Source organism: Megalops cyprinoides, chromosome 7 (assembly GCF_013368585.1).
Source record: "Megalops cyprinoides isolate fMegCyp1 chromosome 7, fMegCyp1.pri, whole genome shotgun sequence".
In the NCBI taxonomy this organism is placed as follows: Eukaryota; Metazoa; Chordata; class Actinopteri; order Elopiformes; family Megalopidae; genus Megalops; species Megalops cyprinoides.
The window spans coordinates 11,517,851-11,542,890 of record NC_050589.1 but is presented as its reverse complement, the minus strand read 5'-3'; the positions used below and the strand labels follow the sequence as shown (position 1 = coordinate 11,542,890).

The 25,040-nt window shown below is 47.5% G+C and overlaps 1 protein-coding gene across 1 annotated transcript in view; it reads right to left on the bottom strand.

The window, feature by feature from the left end:
• LOC118780498 (forkhead box protein P4-like) overlaps positions 1 to 25,040 on the bottom strand; it is a 69,985-nt gene that overhangs the window by 22,064 nt on the left and 22,881 nt on the right. Inside the window, exons 2-4 of the mRNA XM_036533021.1 lie at positions 19,809 to 19,986; positions 6,707 to 6,786; positions 1,369 to 1,477 (exon numbers count right to left, since the gene is read on the bottom strand). Coding sequence (XP_036388914.1) covers positions 1,369 to 1,477; positions 6,707 to 6,786; positions 19,809 to 19,976 — 357 coding nt within the window. The 5' untranslated portion in view covers positions 19,977 to 19,986. The remainder of the gene's footprint in view (positions 1 to 1,368; positions 1,478 to 6,706; positions 6,787 to 19,808; positions 19,987 to 25,040) is intronic.

The window sequence follows — 25,040 nt, the reverse complement described above, 5'->3', positions numbered from 1 at the left end:
ATTGCAATCTCCCCTTTCGTGTGTGACCGCTCCAAGAAGGAAGTTCATGTTGATAAAAACATAATATCACACGGACGGGCAGACAAAGGAGCTGCGCAGCCGGGGACAGCCAGCACAATAAAAATGAGTCATTGTTATCGTGCGTATAATGCCGCTCACACCCAGGGCGCCCTGCCTTTGATAAGAGCACAAAATATCAGTCTTCAGGGGTTATGTAACTGCAGGGGGCACAGTCAATCTTTCCTGTGATGCTGCGGCCGAGCTCAAACCCGACCCTGAGCCCTGACAGCTGTTCAGCTGCAGCCACGCCTGTCAGAGAGAGCGGCTGCACGCGTGCGCGCGCACGCACGCGTACACACACGCACGTGCACGCACACGCATGCACGCACGCAGGGAACACACACACAGGCACATTCACACACTCACGCACACACAGGCACATTCACACACTCATGCACACACACAGGAACATTCACAAACTCACGCACACACACAGGAACATTCACACACTCACGCACACACAGGCGCACTCACAGAGTCACGCACACATGTTCTATGTCTCACACCTTTTAGGAGAAGCTAAAAGGCTATTAAAGCTAGTGAAAGTAGACACATACACATATACTATGTGAAACTATACAGAATTTCAGACATGGTAAAGAAAAAACAAACATCTATCCGAAATAATGTTCACTTGTCTGCAGCAGAATGTGGGAACAACAAAATAAGTATTTCTGTAGATATAGGGGTCAGAGGTCACAGGGTGGGCCCAGACCTACCATCAGTGCAGTGTGAAATAGTTGAGAGACGTGTGAAGGATGTGCCAGACAGTCTGTTCCTTTTGCAGAATTACATCACATAACACCAGTCCCTCCCCAAACAACACTATCACACAGCCCTGTGATCAAAGCTCATTTTCCCCCTATTCAAACAACCTCACAGTAGTCAAAATAACACGTACAGTTGTTATTTTTCTGTCAGTGAGTCCCTGAATAATTGAAACATGGACATATCTTTAGCTAATCTGACTGTATATTAATGAGGTCACTCTGATAAAATGTCTAACAGTGTACAGCTGTTCTAACAGCAGGGTAGTGTTGTGGTTATGAATTTTGTCTCTGAGCCAGAGGTTGCAGGTTCCAATCCTGGCCTGAGCAGGCACTGCCATTGTACTTATGAGAAAAGTCCTCAACATGAACACCTTCAGTAAATATGCACCTGTATAAACAGTCAGGAAATTGTGAGTTACTGTATGCATGTGGCTGGATAATAGCACCTGCTTGACCAATAGAGCCGTTTGTGGTGACTGAGGCATGACACTGACCTGGGGTCAGGCTGGCAGTGAGGAGGAGGGGGGGGGGGTGTTACCTGTTGGAGCATGAGGGCCTGAATCTGAGGGGGGGTCAGCATCTGCTGTAGCTGAGGCATGATCATCTGGGGGGTCAGCATCGCCATGGACACAGGGACCTGCATGGGGTGGAGCACACTGACATTTACACCCGCAAACACAAACCGCTGCAGGGTGAGAGAGGGTTACATATGCCAACACACACACACACACCCACACACACACACACACACACACACACACACACACACCCACACACACACACACACACACACACACACCGGTACAGAGACGTGAGAGACAAGCACGTATAACAACACATAAAGAGGAACGTAGGGGGCTTGAAAGACTGGTACATTTAGATGTGTAACTGAGGTAGGTTTGCAGTTTGTTTCAAAGCTCCACAAAGAGGTCTGGTCTGTAGGATGTGAAGAAGACCCAGGGAAACTGTTCATGCTTTTGTTCTTACCATAGGGAGTGATTTCACAGTACATATGGCGTCACATGCTCTTTCATGCTCTGTCTGTATACACTCCTGCAGGTACCCGAGCTGACGAATGGGCATCCATGTTCAGTATCAAAGCCTCATGCACCAATGGGAACTACAATGGACTCCTGTGGGTTTCTAACTGCAACTGGGGAGTGGTCTACACACCAAGAGGTATCACCAAGCTAAAGACCCAGGTCCAGGGCCAAGGCAACCAATCACATTCTTCTTCTGTTATTCAGATAATTGATACATACATTCCCAACAATATTATAGCTTGCTTTTATCTGTACCATTACCATTGTCATGTTGTGGTATTAAAACTGTAAAAATGCTTCAGGGACTACAAGATAAAAGCTATACAGTATTCACCATAGATTAGCAAAAGAAATAAGAAACTACATCTGTCGGACCATATGGTGGCACGGGGAAATCCTGGTGTCCCGCTCGATTGTCTGCGTTGTCATTTGTCATCTGAGAAATCTGAAATGAGACCCTATAATTACCCGCTCCCGTGAATCCCATTCTTCAGTGTGTCAAGTCACACATATTATTTATACACACACACACACACACACACATCCACTGACATTTACACACTGTAGGCGTTATAATTACCGCAGCAACAACAACTTTTTTTTCCCCCGTGGCTTCTGGGACGGGGAGCGTGTTGAATCCCCGGCTGAGGAGGTTGGGTGTCATTAATTGCCCCCGTAATCTAACAGCACAAAGGGCAGGCGATTAAGCACGCCGGGGCGGGGCTCGGGACTCTGGGCTGCGCTCGCAGGACCGCACACCCAAACAAAGGCGTCGCCGTCAGCAGTGTGACGACCGCCAAAAAAAGCACCCCACCTTAAGTCGCATTTTCATCCTGCTTTGTCTGCTGGCATAAATTATTTTTCACCTTTTGTTGGGATGTGAATAGACCGGGTGAGAGAGGAGCGATTTGAAGTTTGGCACGTATTAAACGGGTTAATGTTTGTGTCTGTCCCTGTCAGTTTTACTTAATTAAAAAAAAAAGATACACGCCTCTGGCTTCCAGATTAGTGCGGAAGAGGCAACTGCTTTTCCCCCACTGCGGGGACCTGAAAGGCACTGATGATTAAATTATTTTTGGTACTTCAAGCTTAAAATAAGACATGGCCTCGGTTGTGAGGAGATGCATCGCTGACTCTGAAAGCTCCTACTGTAGGTATTACTTTGTACTCTCTATCAAACACAATGCACAGGAACAAATGACAATTAGATCTGACAAAAAAAAAACATTTTTAGAGCCTGTGAGCTGGGCCTGGTGAGGTTCAAGTCAAGTAATGGTTAGGAATCCCAACTTGTGGCCTGAGGGTTGTGGGTTCAAATTCTAAGTGGAACAGTGCCACAGCAGCCTTGAATGCTGAGCCTCTTGTAGAAATGTGACAGCAGGTAGAATGAGAGGAGTGTACTCAGCCCTAGATAAAGGCTTCAGTACCAGTTTGGTGGTACTAATACCAGCGCATTACACTGTATCTACACGGTAACTGCTGTGTAACTAATGTGTGCATACTCAGAATTGTTGTTACACAAGCATAGTTACACAAGCCATGAACAGGTTTAGCAACTGTAAGATCTACACAATAATGTGTAGTTACTGAGTAATAACAGCGTAAATACAAATGTATTAGGGCCATGTGTAAAGTCGGATCAGGGACACACAGTGCACTGTGCCCTCAGCCCCACAGCCACAGATGGACAGTCCTCTCCGACCCCCCCAGCACAAGCCTGGAGTCCTATGTGAGGTCTGTGTCCCTCAGACCTCATGGGAACAGTGAATGGAGTGGCTTTATCGCGCCACATCTGCTCCGGCCAGTCATCTTGTTTCAGAGCACTTGAGCTGCACACATGCACAGAATGTCGAAACAGTTACCAAGTGACACCAAGGGTCAAGGGTCAAGGGTCAATGTCACTCAGTAGAGGAGACTGCGGCCAGAGGAGCATGTGGAAACTTCAGGGCTTAGTGTCCAATCCTACAGTAAACGGCTGTGCTTCACACTGGGAAACACACAGCCCATACGGGGCCTGGCTGTAGCTCGGGTGCTGGGGGCTCTGCTCTGTGTTACTCTGAGCTCTGGGGTGGCGCTGAAAGACATAGGGCAGGACCAGACAGCCTACGTTCCGCTGCCTCGGGCGGATTTTCGCTGAGGCTCGTCCAAAACCCTGACAAAGGCCCACTTCCTGACACCAACAGAAAAGCCGTGCCACGAGGACGCCCTCGGAAGGGTGAGCTCAAGTGGAAAATCCCCCGCTCGAAAAAAAAACGGCGTTCTGTCCGACGCGCCCCTGTCCCGAGAGCGAAAATGCCAATGTGCTCCTGCCGAAAACGCAGCAGAGATTACTGCAGGGGAGAGCTGGGAAAGGCTGTCATCAAAGCCAATTCCTTATACATTTCACTCACCAAAATAAAATCAAATAAAAATGGAAGTTTTTTACGCTTCATTGCTAGAGCCGAAACTGACAGGCAGGTCCAACGTCCCTCTCCCTTGGGCTTGTGTTGCCTTTCTGACTCTCTGTCCTGTCATTTCAAACACTCAGTGGGTCCCGTCAAACCCAGAACTGCACCAAGCAAAGAAATGAGAAAGAAAAGAACTGGGCAAACTAAAATGTGTCTACAAATGGGACATTCCCATCTGCATAACAGGAAAGGACAGAAGCCAATGAACATTTAGTGAGATTTTAACACCCATTGTCCAGAGAGGTATGGGTTTTGTGTGTAAGCAATCTACATGAAAGCAATATGCTGTTAACTTTGGAAACATTTTCTAGCAGTGGTTTCACAGTCTTTATCCATCATTTACCAAGCACAATCTCAGCTGGAACAGTTCCTCCAAACAAAATCATCTAACAGTCCAAGAGGTTCAACCACAATATGAAGCCTGCACCCCTTCCTGCTGCCTGTATGTGTGAAAGAGTCTCACACCGATTTCGGCGAAAGTTTGCGGTCTTGCCAATTACTCCCACTGCTGTCCAGGGGAATTTCATCTAATACTAATTCCAATATCTAACAGTGGTTTGCTTGTTAAACACATGAGTCAGTAATGAGGTTACATGATGCAATGAAAACCTCTCAGCACCAGCTCTTAAATGGTCAGTCCACACTGCCCGTTTATTAATGAGGATTACCACACATAAAAGCCAGCATCTCTCTCTGGCCCCCTCCCTCTCTCTAACTGCTTGCCTGTGTTCTACAGCTGGGACACGCTGTGGCCTGCTCCAGCCACAGACGCCAGCGTACAGTGAGTCATGAAACCCCTGCAATTCTCATTCATTAGCCTTTATTTCAGCAGGAAGGGAAACGGAGAACTCATTTCTCATTCACAATGAGGACCCTCGGAGACAGGGAGGGTGGGGAATTCAGCCAATTGTGTGTGTGTGTGTGTGTGTGGTTGTGTGTGTGTGTGTGTGTGTGTGTGTGTGTGTGTCTGTATCTGTGTGTGATTAGGTGGCCAGATTAAGAGAGCCAGGTTCAGAATTTGACCAGGGAAAAGGTGGCAATGCCCCTACTCTTTTAAACAAGTGGCATGAAGTCTTTAATGACCACGGAGAGAGTTCAGACTGCAGTGCCTCCCACAGCACAGTGTCCCCATCATGGTATCAGGCCATTGGCTTTTCTGCTTGGTAGACTGACAAGGCTGCCTCCTGCTGGCCAACAGCCACCACATCCAGCAGCAACCTGCACCCCATCCCATACTACCAAAAAGAGGCCCTATTTAGCTTCAGCTACCAGAAGGTTATAGGGTGGTATGGCTACTGGCTGATATACACCAGAGTGCAACATAAAGGCTGAGAATTTGACGTGATGAATGCTTTTACCCATGTATCACCTCATCTGCCATCATCAAAGACAATTAAGTCCTTATGTGTTAGCTTATTGTACTCTTTCAGCACTCTTTCTCAGGTTTTATACATACACTGCAGTCCACAATGTTTTCAGAAGCCAGAAACAAAGACTGCTCCACGGGAGTCGTAACATCTGCTTAATGCTGGGAGAGCGGGGAGGCAGAGCCGGACACAAAAAGGAGGCAGCAGACAGGAAACCAACAGGAAGGTGACACACTGATGAATACACACATTACTCACTTTCAGCACCATTACCGTAAAGCATGAAGCAATGCAACAGTAATATGAGCAGGCGAGAAAGCCGGCCAGGCACAGTCATCGGCACTCTCTGCTGAAACCCTTCACGGACCATGAGCGCGGCTCGGGATTTCAGTCCTGTCAATCTCCCAGACCCAGACTCTCAGAGAGACTCGGCAAAGAGCCCAGTCTCTGCAGAGATGTGGGAGAGCCGTGCAATCTGTACGGGACCTCGGAGGAGGCAGTGAGGAGCTCCTTTCTAACACTCAGGAAAACCCGGCCCTTTGACCAGGTGAGTTTTCATACGGGGGCGGGATCTTAAGCAAGGAGAAGCCAGATTTATTTAAAAGGCAAGCGAGTTTGCCCTGACCACACACTCTGCCCTGACTACGCACTATATCTGCTCCAACTACTGAAACTACACACTTCAATCTGTTTATGGGCTCTACATCAACTGCACTCCCTGCCCACACTACGCACTTTAACCTGACTACATGCTCTGTGCACTCTACAACCCCTTGCCCAGACTACGCACTCCGCCTTTAATTACGCACTCTGTCCTGACCCTGTGTGTGGGCTGTGTCTAGAGTGGAGGCTTGTGAAATCTCACACCTGCTGTCTGCGGCCTGCATTTCCCGGTTTAAAGGCAGGGGGAGCTGCAGGTGTGTGTAGGCCTGCAGAGCTGACAAGCTATGGGGGTGCTGGAGGCTTGTGTGTGCATGCGCGTGTGTATGTGTGTGTGTGCTTGTTAGTAAAAGAGATGGCTCACCTTGCCCTCGTTGCTGCTGCTGGAGTTGAGTCCAGTGGCCTGCTGAAGGAGGAAATGACGTGCAGCCTGTAGGGCCTAGAAGACAGAAAATGGAGCCGCTGTGAGCACAATTTGGTCATCTTTTTTACTTCTATGGCAGTCTGGGAAATGGCAGCTCTTTCTAAGCTGTCTAGTCTCAACGCTTCCTTACACACAGACAGAGTACAGAGTTCAGAGGTCGCTCCTTAATCGACTCCTCCCTTGTGTCTGTGTGGAACCAGCCGAACCATCCCTCCTTTGGTATGCCAGTCCCGCGGTGTGGCCAGCGGTCTCCACAACATCAAGCGGCTTTCAAAAACAGAGCACACGGCACCACCCTCTGTCTCAACCACAACAGACTCCAGGTCCATCCTCTCTGATAGAGACCCTTGAGCCAGGACATTCAGACCCACAGCCACAGAGTGTAAGAGCTCTGAGCATTAGTGAGGAAGGGCCCAGCCTCCTATGAACGAGTGGGCCGTGCATTTTTCCCTCCATAAAAGGGACGCCACAGATCTGAACGAAGCGAAATGCGTTCTCAGAGTTTGTTGACAGAAGTGTTGGCCCTGTCTGAGTGCATTAGCATCTGACCGCAAAGCTTCACTTTCAAAAGCAGAAACAGCAGCCCCCTAAAAATCAGACACAAAACAGGCGAGGCGGATTGGGGGGGAAAAAGCCAAAACAAAACAAACGGCATCAGGATACACATTTGTTTCCTGAACTGGGGAGCGGCGGAAGGTTACCAGATTACAGCATAAATATTGATTTATGGGGGAAGAAAAAAAAACCAGGCCCCTCGAAAATAACGGACACAAACAATAACTCAGCCAGGCCGAGCTGTGTTTGCCTGCAGGTAGAAAACCCAGCCCCCTACCAGTGAACCCTAAATGCCACACAATCTCTGTTTCAGATGATAAAAAAATCCACAACAGTTACAAGCGTAAGGATTGATAACTCACCTCTCTGTCTAAACTTGGGGCTCCATACATAACCAATTTTTTACCTTGGTTATATTTAGCCACAGAATGACTGAAGTATAAACGTGTGCAGGGTGGGGCACAGAGGAACCAGAGATTAGTTTACCCCCTCACAGTGGTCGTTTCAAGGCAGACTGAGAGAGGACTATGGCGAAACGCAAGCAATACCAACATAATGACAACCAGCTGCAGCGGAATCGCTGGCTGCTCCTGGATAGTGTGCAATGAAATATTAACAAAAATAAAAATAAAAGCCCAGTCAACTTGCACACAAACCATCAATGTCTCTCTCCCTCTCCCCCCTCTCTCCCTCCCTCTCCCTCTCCCTCTCTCTATCTCTCTCTTTCCCTCTCTCCCTCTGCCCCTCTGCCTCACCCGGCTGTGGGTGGCAGAGCTTACCCACGCCAGCGTTGGCTAAACAGCGGTTAAACGTTGGCCCAGCGTTGGCCACGCCACACAGCGAGACGCGCAGCACATGTGGAGCTGATTATCTCTCACACTCCAAGCGCCACTGCTACAGCCCAGGCTGGCAGGAATACAGGAACGATTCTGGATAAAATCACCACACTGATTACCAGTATTTTAAAAAATTATATGTACATTATTTAATATAAATATTACTGACTATTGTAATTGCCCTCCACCACACAACTTCTCCTGAGTCATCATCTCTCATCTCTCCCTGCAGGCCTGCTTGTGCCTTGGGCTCCTCTAATGCCTGCCAGCAATAATAACCATGGTGATGAACAGAGAATTAATGAAGGGCAACGAACATCAATGAGGCAGAGGAGAACCAATCAGGAGGACCAAGCATCAGTGAGGCATAGGAGAACCAATCAGCAGTACCAATCAGTGCAGTAACCGAGCCAATCCCTAACTTCTCCACAAATAAGAAAAAGAGGTATGCTGATGTTTAAAAGACGAAGTATGTTGAGTGAGAAAATAGAGGCGAGTATGGCAAATTGTGGGTTTGAACCCAAAATGAGGCAGTTGCTCTGGGTGCAGGAGGGACAATACAAACAACATACAGCAACACACATTGGGAAGAATCTGAGGGTGTTTCACACAAAGCCATTTCTGTTCCAGTGAATGTGCTCCACAGCTTGCACCTTCAGACTCAGTCATTCCTGCCCTGCCAATGAGCAAATCAGAGAATCCTTTCTGTCTGAGATAAAGGTGGCAGAGGTGATGGTTGGGTGGTGGTGGGGGGACAAGAAAAGCAGAAACCAGAACATCTGTCATAAGCTGCACCTTGCTTTACAGGGACAGCTGCTCTCTGCAACGTGAGGTGCTTGATGAACTCAGCTTATGCTAGCAGAGTTCATTACCAGCCAAACTGAAACCCAGGGAGCCTGCTTTTAAATCTGGATGTCATGCTGAAGCGAGGCCATGGGTTCAAGTGACTGTCACAGGTGATGTACGAGCTGTATCAGCATCGCACTCACTCCTCAGTCTTAACTCAGTGCATCTGCACCCAGAGGCTGTGCTGTAACTCGGCCCCGCTGAACGGGGATGCTCATTTTCAGCATCGCGGTGGCTAACGGCAGCACTTCAGAGACACCCAGGGGTCTCAGCCTGCACATCATTGTGACGTTCCAAACACAAACCAGGAAGCTTTAGTGCAAACGGAGATGCGGGCAAAAAAGAAGCTCTGTCTCTTTCAGCTAAAAATGTGTGTCAGGTAAAACAGGAAGCACCTTTAAATCTACTTCCAGGTCAGAGTGCTCACTCACTGGCGACCTATAGCCAGCATTTGGAAAGGATTCAGGGGTACAGATAAAAACTCCATCCCAGTGTGTCCATAGCATCAGCGCCTGGAATATTAGCAGTTTTACAGTGGATTACCAATGAACTCTGGCTTTTGACCACCTCTCTCTCTGTCCTTCTCAGCAGTTTTTCACTGGCATTTTTTTATACCCCATCCTTTAGCCCCCTTCCCTTTTCCTTTCACGTTTTGTTGTTGTTCAAACTGAATAACATTTTTCCTGATTAAATGAAATGTTTCCGCCATAGAAATATATGATATAAAAAGCTGATTCTACATTTTAAAATTCTGAAGCAGTTCTCTTTGGACTGTCTTTTGGCTATTCAAATAGAAAAACTGAACAACCAGACCCAAAGCAATAAAAAATAATAACAGAGAAAAATATTAAATGTATGCCACAATGTTTGAAAACCCTGCCTATTTCTTTCACATCCCCTTTTGAAAAAAAGCAAACCCTTTCAAACTTCCCACAATCCTCTCCTCTTTCCAAATGTGTGTTTTTCTTCCTCCCTCAGTGAAGAAAAACTGTCACACACACACTTGGTTTTCATTAAGTTTTTTCTTCTTGGGCAGTTTATTTTTTCAGAACACAGTTCGGGTTGTAAAACTATACGTTTTTACTCATACTTGTTAATAGCAGGGAAAGATTTGTTGAAAATGAACTCCCAGGCAATGCCCTGATGGTGTGAGTTATGCTGAACGCCATGTCTCTGGAGCACTCTCCCCTGGAAGGTGAAGAGATGGGCGGGGTTGAGACTGGGGTTGTTTGGTCAGTAAACACAGGGATATACTCAGGTGTTCTGTGGCGTAAATGTGAAGTTCGTGCTGCAATGTGCGTCAATACAAGTATGAGTATCGCACTGTGGTTCACTTCCACTGAAACCAGTGAGAGAAATTGTTTTACCTGTGCGGCACCTCCCGCAATGTTACACAATAGCCTTGTGAACACTTCAGCACCTGAAGTACCTTCACCTGTTATAGGTCATTTTCACTGGGCTGGAGAATAAACAGTCACATCACATTCGAGTTTAATAGCGTCTTCTACTCTGGCCCATTCCCTGTCTCCCTCCTAATTATACACTTTTTATCAAGCATAAAATGTGGGGGATACCCTCCCCACCATGGGCTCCAATGTTCACTAAAGACAGCTAGCCCCGAGATCCCTCACTGGCTCACTAACGAGCAACACTTAAAAAACAGAGGGGAGCTGTTCTTTGAAGTGTCCTGTCCTTGATGGTTTCCAGGGGCAACAGAGAGAGTGCCTCGTCATCGCTTTTCACGCGCAGAGCAGAGTGGCAGGAGGACAGGCTGGAGGGAGCCCCAGGCTGCCGACAGAGGGGTGACAGGTCCCTCGCTTTCATGTGCTGCCAGGAGCACCCTGGGTTCAGCGCTCGTGTGCTGCTCTCTTTCCCGGCTTCCTTCTTTAACAGCGTCCAATCAGAATGAGGGCCCATGAAACTGCCGCCAGAGGATCATCCTGCTCTTTTCTACCTCCCCCTCTCTGCTCTCGCATTCTCTCTCTCTCTCCCCTGCTCTTCCCTCCCTCTTTCTCTCCTCATTCTTTTTCCTCTCTCATTCTCTCTCCTCCCTGTTCATTAGTATCACGTCCCCCTGCTCTGCCCAGATTAACACCCTTTGTGAACTTTTTTCATCCCTAAAATAAACAGTGACGGGACACTTTTCTTCGCTGTCTGAGTGCTGGTACAGCCAGCCTAAATCCTGGTTTGGAAGCAGCTGTTTTCCCTCCTTTTCTCTCCCACACAGAGAGGTGTTTATGCTCCTCACTCACATCTCACCTGAGCGAGACGGAGAGGCCTCTCCGTCTCAGCGTGCATGTGCCAGTATAAACTTTCAAATTCCTTTTTTCCTGCAGCCAATCAGAGTGCGGGTGGCCTGTTTCTAAGCGACGGGGCCTTAAACCTCGACAGGGGTCACAAACGGGTTTCCGGGGGCGACCGAGAGAGAACGCAGCAGACGTTTTCACCCGCAGCCCAAAGGGAGCGTGTAGGTCTGCCACAGTAGCTGCCAGACAGACGCTCCTCTGTGGAGCAGGAAGAGCGTCCACCGCGGGCCTCACTGCAAACACACCAGTGTGTGGAGGACCAGCTGTGTAAACTCAGAGAGGCAGATTCCAGAAAAACAATCTGTCTCTGCTTAGGAGAACAACACACAGACGTGTACACACACACACACACACACACTCACAGCCATGCACGCGCACACACAAACACATGGACGGATGCATGCACACAAACGCACACATATACACATGCAGACATCCTTGCACATACCCACACACACTACACTTCCTCTGTTTATTTTATCTGTATATATTATTTTCTGCTCACAGGTACATTAACATTGATTGCAGTCATCAGAAGTGTGTTTAACTTTTTGTTCCTTTTTAGCTTTTTTTTTTTTTTAGTCCATTTTTTTAGTTGTCATGATATCCACACTGCAGGAGAATGAATCCTTGGTGATTTGTCTAGATTGATCACTCAATTTGTATGCGCTTCACTTTTTGTTAACTGTTACGCAAAAGTATTTGTTGATTTCAGTTGTGTGCCACACTTCCAATATTGCGCAAGCATGAAAAAACAGACAACGCTCAGAATTTTAGAGTGGTTAGACTGAGCACCCACACTCCCCACCTGACCTCACAGCGACAAAAGCAATATGTTCAGCCCATAGCTGTGCTCTAGAAAGTGGAGGTAGCCATCCAGCTGGGAGAGACTGCGGAGGACAGGCACCGTAAATGTGACTTTTGTAAATGTGACAATTAGCAGGCCCATTTGGATCTAAAATTACTATATGCAAAACAGCAGTGAATTCAATACCCGGGGAAAGACACAATACGCACAGAGCCCCCCAGACTTCTCCGAGGGTTCCCCTGTAGACAAAGCCATAAATTATTTTTATAATCACCCTCATGAATATGACATTCCAAGATACCAGCCCCAGAATCGTGACTGAGTGCGTGGAAAAAAAAAATCTCCTAAATGAAAAATATGGAACACCCTAGAACACATGTGAAATGCATTGTACTTTACCCAAACAAAAATACTGTACATGTGCATTTAATTCATGGAGCACATTGCGTGATCCTTAATATGCTTTATTATAGCATAAATCTATTTATATCTTCTGTGGAGGAAAAAAACCTGTTGCATACAGAAAAATAGGTTTCAGCTTCATCAGCACGGGTAACACCCTCCAAAAGTGTCTAACAAAATTTTGTTCACGAAAACCAAATCAGTATTTTTCAGCTCCTTGGGCGTGCAGCTGTAAGCAACACTACGCTCTCTTCTCTTGCTTTCACGTACGAGCGGCGTTTTAGGTCAGTGGAGCTGGAGGTGTACAAATGAATTCCTTCAAGGAAGGTGCACTGGAGGTGCGTTTCCATCACCACGGCAACTTCTGTGGGAGTTCCGAGACGCCTGGCAACCCCTGAGTGACCCTGCTTGACCTTTTCCCTCCGATGACCGCGGGCACCGTGCAGCTGGGAGCGCATAAACGGCGGAATGCTTTTAAGCTGCGGCAGCCTCTAGCAGGGCTCGCTGCGCAACATTTACTGCATGCTAAAGCGCATTTTATACCTGCTGGAGACCGCTTCCCCCCCCCCCCCCCCCCCAACCAAACAGTAGCCACCAGCAACTGCCCAATCCAGAGGCCAGTCACCAACAACTGGCCAATCAACTTCACTTCAGGCCATGCTATTTCCACATCAGCGGTTGACAGCACTTGATTCAGGCAAAACTTTTTCACACACTTACTGAGGCAGGGCAGTGACCAGCTACACATCCCCATCCACCACAAACTGCAGAGTGCCTTCTGCTAATAATCCTACTGAGCATCTCACACCCACACATACACACACATCCACATGTTGCTTATATATGTACACTTATACAGTATATACTCACACACACTAACAATCTCACATACACACACAAACGCACACACACACAACAAGTGTAATCCAGTCACACTGCAGACAGAGCTACGAACAAACAGAAGCTCTTGTCTGAATTGAGGTACGAGCAGGGAAATGAAGAGGAAATTCTGCATTAATATTTCCATTATTTATGACATTATTTATGTCACTGAGCACTCAGCTGCACTGCAGGCTACAGAGCAGGAAGACAGAGGTCATCAGAGCGTTTATAACCCCCATGATACTCCGACAGGGATAATCTAGCAGCTTTCCCAGTGATTAGGGGAGCCAGCACATCCCTCTGGTCCTTTCTCCCCCTCTCTGCACGCTCCCCACTGCTGCCCTCGACCAGTACAGCCACCACCACCACCAACCCTCCCACACAGACATACATACACACACGCACACAGGCACTCACACGCATACTGCCTCTCTCTCTCTCACACTCATGCACACACATACAGTGCTGGCCAAAAGTATTGGCACCCCTGCAATTCTGTCAGATAATGCTCAATTTCTCCCAGAAAATGATTGCAATTACAAATGTTTTGGTAGTAATATCTTCATTTATTTTGCTTGCAATGAAAAAACACAAAAGACAATGAAAAAAAAAATTAAATCAATTATCATTTTACACAAAACTCCAAAAATGGACCGGACAAAAGTATTGGCACCCTCAGCCTAATACTTGGTAGCACAACCTTTGGACAAAATAACTGCGAACAACCGCTTCCGGTATCCATCAATGAGTTTCTTACAATGCTCTGCTGGAATTTTAGACCATTCTTCTTTGGCAAACTGCTCCAGCTCCCTGAGATTTGAAGGGTGCCTTCTCCAAACTGCCATTTTCAGATCTCTCCACAAGTGTTATGGGATTCAGGTCTGGACTCATTGCTGGCCACTTTAGAAGTCTCCAGTGCTTTCCCTCAAACCATTTTCTAGTGCTTTTTGAAGTGTGCTTTGGGTCATTGTCCTGCTGGAAGACCCATGACCTCTGAGGGAGACCCAGCTTTCTCACACTGGGCCCTACATTACGCTGCAAAATTTGTTGGTAGTCTTCAGACTTCATAATGCCATGCACACGGTCAAGCAGTCCAGTGCCAGAGGCAGCAAAGCAACCCCAAAACATCAGGGAACCTCCGCCATGTTTGACTGTGGGGACCGTGTTCTTTTCTTTGAAGGCCTCGTTTTTTTTCCTGTAAACTCTATGTTGATGCCTTTTCCCAAAAAGCTCTACTTTTGTCTCATCTGGCCAGAGAACATTCTTCCAAAATGTTTTTGGCTTTCTCAGGTAAGTTTTAGCAAACTCCAGCCTGGCTTTTTTATGTCTCTGGGTCAGAAGTGGAGTCTTCCTGGGTATCCTACCATAGAGTCCCTTTTCATTCAGACACCGACGGATAGTACGGGTTGACACTGTTGTACCCTCGGACTGCAGGACAGCTTGAACTTGTCTGGATGTTAGTCGAGGTTCTTTATCCACCATCCGCACAATCTTTCGTTGAAATCTCTCGTCAATTTTTCTTTTCCGTCCACATCTAGGGAGGTTAGCCACAGTGCCATGGGCTTTAAAACCTATTGATGACACTGCGCACGGTAGACACAGGAACATTCAGGTCTTTGGAGATGGACTTGTAGCCTTGAGATTGCCCATGCTTCCTCACAATTTTGCTTCTCAAGTCCTCAGACAGTTCTTTGGTCTTCTTTCTTTTCTCCATACTCAATGTGGTACACACAAGGACACAGGACAGAGGTTGAGTCAACTTTAATCCATTTTAACTGGCTGCAAGTGTGATTTAGTGATTGCCACCACCTGTTATGTGTCACAGGTAAGTAACAGGTGCTGTTAATTACACAAATTAGAGAAGCATCACATGATTTTTCAAAGGGTGCCAATACTTTTGTCCGGCCCATTTTTGGAGTTTTGTGTAAATTGATACTTGATTTGACTTTTTTTTCTTTCTCTTTTGTGTTTTTTTATTGCAAGCAAAATAAATGAAGATATTACTACCAAAACATTTGTAATTGCAATCATTTTCTGGGAGAAATTGAGCATTATCTGACAGAATTGCAGGGGTGCCAATACTTTTGGCCAGCACTGTACATACACACACACACACACACACACACACACACACCCTCTCTCTCTTACACAGTCATGCACACACACACACACACACACACACACACACACACACACACACACACCTGCTTGACTGAGTAATACAGGATTTGTCATACTTCCAGGGAGGTCCAATTCATTTATCTGGCCTCCCTGTCAAACAGATAAATCAGCACGTTTAAACATTCACCAAGCCAGATTTGGGCTTTTCTGCTACCCTCCAATCCTTCCCAGATCAGTTTCTCATCTGTCCCAAAGTGTGAGAAATTAGCCAGAACAACCATCTACTACTCTTACTGTAGAAGAGAAGCCATGGTAATTGTTTTACTTTGTAAGGAATGGTACCTGACCAAACCTCTGGGGAGGGGAACTTCCGAAAAACTCCAGCAGAAAGAGGGATACACAGGAAACACAGAGGTTCTGAGCAGACGAGACACAGCTCCATTTCCAAAGGAAAGAAACGAAACCCTGTCTGTGTCTCGTCAGGCTCGCTCAGCGGCGCACAGGTAAACTCAGAGGCTCTACAGGATGTGCCCGGTGACGTCTCTGCTTCCTGCTACGCCAGACTTTAAACACACCCCGCGGAACGCCCGCTTTGAAGGCAGCGCTGCCGTGGCTGTCTCCCGCACCGACGGAGAGAGAAGAGAAGAAACACGAGGAGAGAGAGAGGAGGGAGACAGAGAGGAGAGAGACAGAGAGTCAGAGAGGAGACAGAAAGAGGAGAGAGATGGAGTGGACCAGCAGACTGTATGAGCTCATTTTAAGTGTATAAGAACAGGATAAAGACTGCGCACATGGTCCGCCAGTGTGAGCCAGGTCCTCTCCCACCTCTGTCTGCTGGGGTGTGAAACAAACAAGAACATTCCAGCGAGAGGCCCCCACTGCCCCTGCCTGACAGGGCTTAGAGTTACGCTCTCTCTCTCACTCCGCACAACTCTGCCCCTCTCTCAGTCTCCTTCTGTCCCACTCTCCGTCACTTCACACCACAACTCCCCCCCCATCCCTCTCTCTCTCCCGCTTCCTACCACAACTCTGCCTCCCTCTCTCCCTCCCTCTCCCTCTACCTGTCTCTCCCCCTCTCTCAGAGAGGGGCTGTATTTAGGAGGGAGCTGGGTGTTTAAGGCTTAATGGCTTCTGCCTGGCAGGCCGTTTCACCTCAGCAGGTGTGCAGCAGAAGAAGCGGTCTCCATGTGAAGGACACAGGGGAGGCGGGACAGGTGGGTAATGTGCAGCTGAGGACACAAGCTCTATCACTACTATGCTGGTGCTGGAGAAATTATTCATCATTTTTTTAATTACACTGCTTCAAAACCAGAAGGGTACAGGGTCGAATCCCAGATTTGGGAACTGTTACGACGCCGTAAAGATGTGTGTATTGCCACTGTGTTGCTTTAGTAAAAATGTGGGCTGCGGGTAAAGCGTGCATTCCTTGAGATGCCCTCTGAGTGAGAGCATCTGCTAAACAGATGCACGAATTCATGTAAAAAAAAAAAAAAAAAACCTCGAAGGACCGTCAAATATAAGACTGTTGATGAACTCTGCAGGGACCAGCTGAAACACAGAGCCCATTAACACACTGCAGAGTGCAACGTCCCTGACGAATCTCTGAGGTATGCCCGAAACAACAAGTGCAGACGGTCCTTCAAGCCGTGAGGATTACACTTACTAAATTACACCTACTAATATTTCTCAATAACACATTGCAGCCTGCCTTCCCAAATAAAAGCTTCACTTATCTATGCATCTGCTTTCAAGGGGAGACTTGACCTGTTAAGCCCACAGTGAATGTGGGTAATAAGCAGCTCTGACTGCTTTAATCTTCCCAGCTGAAATCCGACTCTCAAACAATTGAAAGTGAACTTTTAAAATAAACACTTTTAAAGAGCGGTATCTCTGAGCTCTTTCCAGTGTTTTATGGCACGGACCCACGCTGTCTGAAATCAAAGCCTCTCCTGAGGGTGGTATCAAATTTACGATTTGAATGGTCGGCCAGCCACTTCCTCTTCAGTGCCCCAAGACTGAGGGCTTGAGACTGGAGAAGGCCACTCGCTGCTTTAATAGTTTTTAATGCATAGTGAGCAAGATATAGTCTATTATTATCCTAGATGAAGACACAAGCCAATATGGTCTGAATGCGATGTTCATATGACATTAGGAACGCATTCACTTATATAACATTTTTTCCCCTATTCTTAAATATCACTAAGGGCTCATTGGTCACTGACAACAATAAATATTTTGTAAGAACATAAAAATACTTTTTACTAATGTTACTTAACATTACAGACAAAGTGCCATGGCTGTCAGATCGAATATCCTCTCCTACCCAGACAGCAGAGGAGGCACCAGAGGGACTGAGTTTGGGAAAGAGGTCTCTTAGAGGCAGGCAAAGTTTGGGGAAGATTCACTGCAAGTAGCCGAACAGTCGCTTGTGTTTAGCAGGTGGGTTACAATTGGGAGGAAACTGACCCCTGAGGCCAACTATGGGACGTCCTGTAGATTCTGGATATTCGGTTAAGGCTGGTAATTCCCCCCGTCTGTGGAGGCATGAGGAGCCTGAGAGGCAACAAGGGCCGCTGTGTTTCAGCACTGGGAACGAGGGGTGTGTGGGGGTCGCCCATTTTTAATGAAATTAGAGACTTTCAGCCATGTGATGGCTCGCAGGTGCACAAACACGCATTCCGAGGGCAAGCATCGGGAGTGAGGGGTGGGATTCGCTGGAGTGTTCATGCCCCCCCCCCCCAAATCCACACCCCATCCCCACAGGGCACAGATTCCACAGCCTGAGAGGAGGAAGTGGAGGGAGAGGTCATATATATTTGGTAATGTGAGTGCAAAAAGGCTGGAAATAGATCACTTTGGCCTCTATTCAACCTAAACACAACACACTTAAGCTTTCTCAGTAACCCAAGTATTTCATTCGTTGCTAACACATCATTTTTCATTAATTTCAGCAATTGGCCAACTCATAACATTGCATCTGAATGGAAAAAGAAAAAGGAAAAAAAGCAACGATTCCTTAAATTCATTACCCAACAGCTGGGACAAAGCCTGTTGAGGTTTGACTGAAGTTGAGCCTTTTTTTAGAATCACGGCCCCTAATTTCCATCTCTTACTGTAAAGGAAGTGCGAGTGGCGATCACTCTTTCTTTAAACCTCTCTGTTCGGAATACTCATGTTCAGGGGTGTGTTTCAGTGATGTGACCTCAAACAGGAAGAAAAAGAAGACAGATTGCACTCGCATAGAGCTGGTCATTTCTGCTAAGAAACGATAAGATAACATTTCTGAGCTGGCTCAGATAAATTAGAATAAAACAGACAGTATCCAGGCAGTATGGCAGTCTCCAGTCCAAAAAAGATTAGCTTTGTTTAAACAATGAGCTGATAGAGAGAGAAACAGCTAACATTCAGAGGATCCCAAGCCAAAAAAGTGGTGAGAGTGGATTATGTGTGAGAGGCGGGGGGGGGGGGGGGGGCTCTGACAGAGCAGTCTTTCCATGCTGATGAAACAGGGTGACGAGTCACCCTCTGAACCCCAGACAAATAAAAGAGCGGAGGTCTGCTCCCAATCTGAGGAGGTGACATCAGAACGAGGAACGAAACGAGTGCAGGAAATGAGGAAATTCCATCTGACACGCAGGACGAGGGAGAAACACGCTGACACGCAGACACTGAGCCACACAAACAGGAAAACACAAGGGCGTCTTTTCACTGCCCCGTCACAAAGAGCCCCACAGAGGGGAAAGGTCACCGTTCATAAAAACCATGACTGCGTATGAGAGAGCACAGAGTTAACTCCCATATTCAGCTGTTGCGTCATCTTGAAATCTCAATAAGGAAGCACTTTTTCTCTCTAAAATATATCCGACAGACTGTTACACCATGTTACATTACATTACATTCATTTAGCAGGTGCTCTTATCCAGAGCAACTTCCATGTGATGCCTTACTGTGAAGTTTTGGTGTGATACTAATAATCAAACTGAATTATAACTAAAAAGAACAGGCTCTTACTGCAGGCCCCAGTCTCCTGAGCTGGCTGTCACAGACAGCATTAGCTCCTTCCATTAATTCCTCTCCGCCCGCAAAGCAGATAGGGTTTCTGTGCAGCACTGTCAAACTGCCTGAAACTTAGAGGAATTGGTCAATATTTCACAAGTGTCATAAATTGCATAATCTGATTGCATAGCACAGCCCTTTAGTAACTCCTCTCCAAAGGTCAGGGGTGAAAGCAAACACACAGGAGGCACGGCCACACCTGCGGCTCTCACGTTTCTCACTCACCTGCTGCTGCTGAAGGTGGAGCAGATCCAGGGGGCTGGCCTCCCCGTTGGCCTCGCTCTTAGACCCGCCCTCTCCCCCCGCGCTGTCCGATTGGCCGCTCAGGCTGCTCACCCCGTTCTGATTGGAAGAGGTCGTCCGGATGGTCTCGGCAGCCGATTCCACCATCATCACGTATCACCTGTGAGGGGCGGGATGGCAGGCGGCCGTTAGCGAGGGCAGAACAGGCTCCCGCGCTCGTGCACACGCTCGGTAACTAAGCAAACATATTGAATGGCTGATCTATAAAACATGTTTGTTTCCATTGGCCGCCGCCCAGCGGGAGCGGGAACAGTGAGCAGCGGATCTGCCTCTCGCCGTAACGGCGCAGATGCACAGGCTGCGTTCTTTCCTCACTGCGTCAGCCCCTGGGGACTGAGTGACGCAAATGCGCAGTAAATGCGATGCCTAAAAACGGGCGCATTTATAGGCGTGCCTCGGCCACCTGAAAGCACTCGTTAAACCTGCCCGCAGCGGCAACTGTCACCTCAGAACACCTCACACACTGGCTTCCTGGAAATCAAGCAGCTGACCTCAGATAAAAGGCGTAAGGACAGACACACTGACACCAGACTGGCATAGCTGACGCCTTATCAGGTAAAATGAGTAATAAAAGGTTACCTGAATAATGGACCCTATTTTACAGGGAGATATGTTAGCTTACATACAATCCAATTATACAGCAAGGACACTCCAGTAGTGCCCCACAGCAGAGTCAAACCTGCAACCTTCCAGTTACAAATCAACCTGTGCCACATTGCTGCACCTTTTGCCATAAAATGATCACTTTGTGTGTGATGGTGACGAAGCAGAAATTTTCCTCAGTGTCTTTCAGAAAATACAGCTGGAGCGGAACGTCCCTTATTTGTTTAAAAGCTGAAGAAACAGCCAGATAATAAACGAGACAGGTTTCAAATAAACAAAATTCTTAGCTCCTAACAATGACTTCAGTATAACACAGCTACATCACTCTGGGTTTTTACAGTTACAAAAATAAATATTACATGTTGTTTCAGCAACCCTGGGCTGGGCAAGTGAAGGCATTCCAGCCCCAGTTGCCTTCTGGGTAACAAGGAAAACATCCCTTGAAAAAACAAAGTGGACGGCAGATGAAACGCGGAGAAGGCCTGTTTGGCTAATGGAATGTGACCAGGCGCATATTTCAGCACAGGCCTCCATTCTTCCGTTTCACAAGCGGTCTTCCATTATTTGTCCTGGGTGGAAGGGCGGACTTTTCGAGCTCAGGACCTAAACCACAGCAACAGCTGAGAGCTACGAGACACACAACTGCCTTTGAGCTCCTGGGGCCTCTGCAGAGATGCCGGCGTGCCTGATGTTTGGGCAGCTCTTTTTCACAGATGGCGGGTGGTATATGAGATTTGAATAACTTACTGTTGCTGTCGTGAGTGCAAGTCCTGAAAGGGCTGTGGTATTGTACTTGCGGTGGAGCTGATTCACTGCCGCTGTTAAGCTGTTTAAGCTATTCCACTCGCCTCTGAAGAATGAGTTGTTTTTTTTTTCCTTTATGGGGCTCAGTCCTGACAACATTCATCCTCACAGCAACTTAAACAGCACAGCAGTTTCTTTAAATATCACCTGTGTTCACCTCTAATGCCGCAGGGTTTTTTTTTTTTTTTTTTAAACAATAATTGTTCAGGGTGTTCTGAACATCTGACGAGACCAAGCCATGACGTGACGGCAGTTCAATCATCTACAGTCACTCTCCCTTCTCAACTTCAACAATTACCGGAGCATTAACTTTGAGTTCAATATTTACTCCAATGAGCTCGTGATTCATCATTGAACTCAACTGCTTGGAACAATACATCCTCTTCCATTTCAACTGCCTTCTGACTCAAAGATATTTTCCCTTTCCTATTCTCAGTCATCCCAAACAAAAAATACACAGCCTATTCCCACAGCTAGCAGAAAGCCCAGAGGGTGCTTTTATTCTCTTTGTAGGAAGCTAAATAGATGGACTTTCATAGGAAACCAAACAAGCCGGTGTCACACTTCCCGGTCTCCTAGAGAAGTAATGCCATTAGGTGTAAGAGCGCTTAACGTGGGTGTTATTCCCAGTAATGGGCTAACGCTGCAGCCAAGATATGAGGTCATAAAAGGAGTCGGCCAATAAATCCAGACGGAACCCTCAATTATGACCCCAGAACAGCAGCTGCTGCAGCAGTGTTCTAATTGGTCCTGGCGGACTGCAACGCTGCCGCTTCCAGACTCCCCTCATGCTGATCCTCCCCCCGTCACTGCTCCGCCTGAACTTTGACCTCAAACAGTAAAAAGAGGCACACATTCCATGCAGGCCTAAGATGGAGTGTCTTTAGGGATCGAAGAGGTAAAACACGCACTTTCAGATGAGAGATAAATGTTAGGTGTAATATGGAATTTTTATTTCCTGCCCTGTAATAGGTGGGGATTAAAATCTGAATGAACATGCCCTCGCTTCAGGAGCTGAAGGCCTGACTCAGCACCCACTGCGCCCTCCAGGACCAGGGCAGGTCTGAGACAGGATCACAGCACTACCACCATCCATTCTCAAAGGCACGCAACCTCTCTGAACCTAGTCTGGGTTCTGATACCTGCTTCTTAACTGATATTTGGGCTCCAATCCACACCAGTGTAAAAATAAGTTCTAACATGGAAATCATTTACTGCTTTTCTCCTGATGTGGAAAACCTGTGCTGGAGCCCAGTCAAGTTATTACTAATAAGGTTCACAGAAGACATGAAACACAGCTCATTTTCTCCAGGTTACCCATGACACTATTTTTCAGGTATCTGGTGTCTGTTCCTTAGATAGTATGGGCCAGTGTTCCTTGGTCCAGGTCTAGTGGAGTTTTTTTTTTTATGGTATTATTGTACAAGCTGACAACTCTGGCCCATACAAACACATCCAGACTTCTGGTACTACTGATCCAGCACCATATTGAAAACAGGGCTTTTTTTAGGTTGGGGGGGGGGGGGGGGGGGGGTCAGACAACAGCTAATACTACTAATACAATTGTAGCAAAGGGCGAGAGCAGTCACCCCACCCGGCTTCCAGCCTGGGTCTACAGGGTACCAACCATGCGACTTTGACTGCGACGCCAAAGAGCCAGGGTTTTTGGTATGGCAGTCAGAGCGCATACTCAACTGTAGTGACGGCACTCTGTCACACTGCCCTCCCCTTCGGGAAATGCGCCCATGCGTTTCACGCACCATGGCGTCCCTCACGCATTCTCATGCCGTACTTCTCCCAACCCAGGGTGCCCCACTCACTAGTGCTTCACCCATCTCTGGGGTCCCTCACACCGCGCTTCACCCATCTCTGGGGTCCCTCACACTGGGGTCAACCAAATCTGGGGGTCCCTCATACGGCTCACACACCGGGCATGCCTCCGATGGCTTCACGGCAAGCCATCCCACTGCTAACACCATTTGTAGCGAAGGGCGAGAGCAGTCACCCCACCTGGCTTCGAACCCGGGTCTACAGGGAACCAACCATACGACTTTGACTGCGACGCCAAAGAGTCAGGCTCTTTGGTATGGCAGTCAGAGCGCATACTCAACCATAGTGATGGCACTCCGTCACAACAATACTAAACAACAGGAAGGACACACAAGGGACCGCAACACCACAGGAGATTTTGTTTGCCAAAACTGGGGTCTTTCTTTCTCAGTGTTATACAGTGTTACACAATATTATGCCATGGCTGACTTGTTTTAAAAGGAAGAATGTAACTGTTGTCAGTGGTACCCACAGAAGCAACACACACACACACACACACACCCTGTGAAGATGCCTGCTCTGAGACACAGACACACTGTGGAAATATCCGCTCCGAGACACTGACACAATGTGGAGATATCAGCTCTGGGACACACACACATACGGTGGAGATATTAGCTCAGACACACTCGCTGGGCTTTTTTTTTCCCCTGAGTCTTGAATACTCCTGCTCTGCTTTGAGATGGAAATGGGTGTAAAAGGTAAATAAGAAAAGGGAATCGGGTGCTTTTATTCTTTCTGCTGCAGTTGTTTTGTTTTGCATGATGAAATAAACATTCAAGGACACTGCTCAAGACCACAATACAGTGGGAAGAGAAGTCTTTGACTGGTTTGGTGCATGAAAACTGGTCCACATCTGTGTGAAGAAGCTGGCTCAGCCGTCTTGAGCACCACCCTGCAGGTTACCTCAAAGCCAGTGGCAGCCCTGAATTTTCAGCAATGATGACATCTGCCCAGGTGACACAACTCTCCTACAGAGAAAATCTCTGCAGATCATCTTGACAGCAGGATATTAATAATCTCTGAGTGTACTGCATGGAGAGAAGAAAGAAGAAAACTCTGTGTGTATGTGTGTGTGTGTGTTTCTCACTGCAGTACGTGCGAGTGTGTGTGAAAGTGTGTGTATGCGTGTGTGTATTCCCCAGATGTCTTTTTCAAAATAACATTCACCAGGACAGATAAGTTTTTTTTTTCTTTTCTTGAAGTCAACTTGCATATTTTCACCCCAAAGGAGTCATGCAATCACCACACACAGACAACATTGTGTAATATCCCACAGCGATAAGATTATGAACCCTTGACGTGAACAGCTAGTTTAGGCTGGACTTACCCCCTTCACTCCTCTGTTTCCCTCCCAGCCCTGTCCTGGGCCACTTTAAAACCCTCGCCCCCGTACCCCGAACACCCACATCACCCCCCTGCCCTCTCCCAATCTTCCAGCAGTCAGTAAACTCAGGAGGCTCTCCTTTGAGCTCTGCAGACAGCACTCCTGCTCCTTTTCTATGGGCTGCTGAGAGCCCCTTGCAACAAAAGCTTTTCCTCTCTGTGTCCGGAGTGAATGCAGAGCCCCTCGGCTCCCCTCTCATCTCAGACCCCCTCCCTCAGGGCTTTCCCGCCTCTCCAAGGGCTGACGCAAACTGGGCTCTTACGGACCGCAGTGGCCCAAACAAAAACTAGCCGCACGTCAGCTCCAACAAAAACAGAGATCTGCGCATGCTGGATGGACACACTGAGGAGCTCTGGGAGTCTTTATTGTGAGCAGGGAGGGTCAGAGATAATGAGTCCGGGAACACTTGCTCCCTGTTTGGGCAATTCCGCGTTTGGCTCCATTCCTCACAAAGACATTTTGTACTTTTCTTCATACGCACACATTCTTCCACATTCATTACAAAAGGGAAACCCTTCATCAAAGCTGTC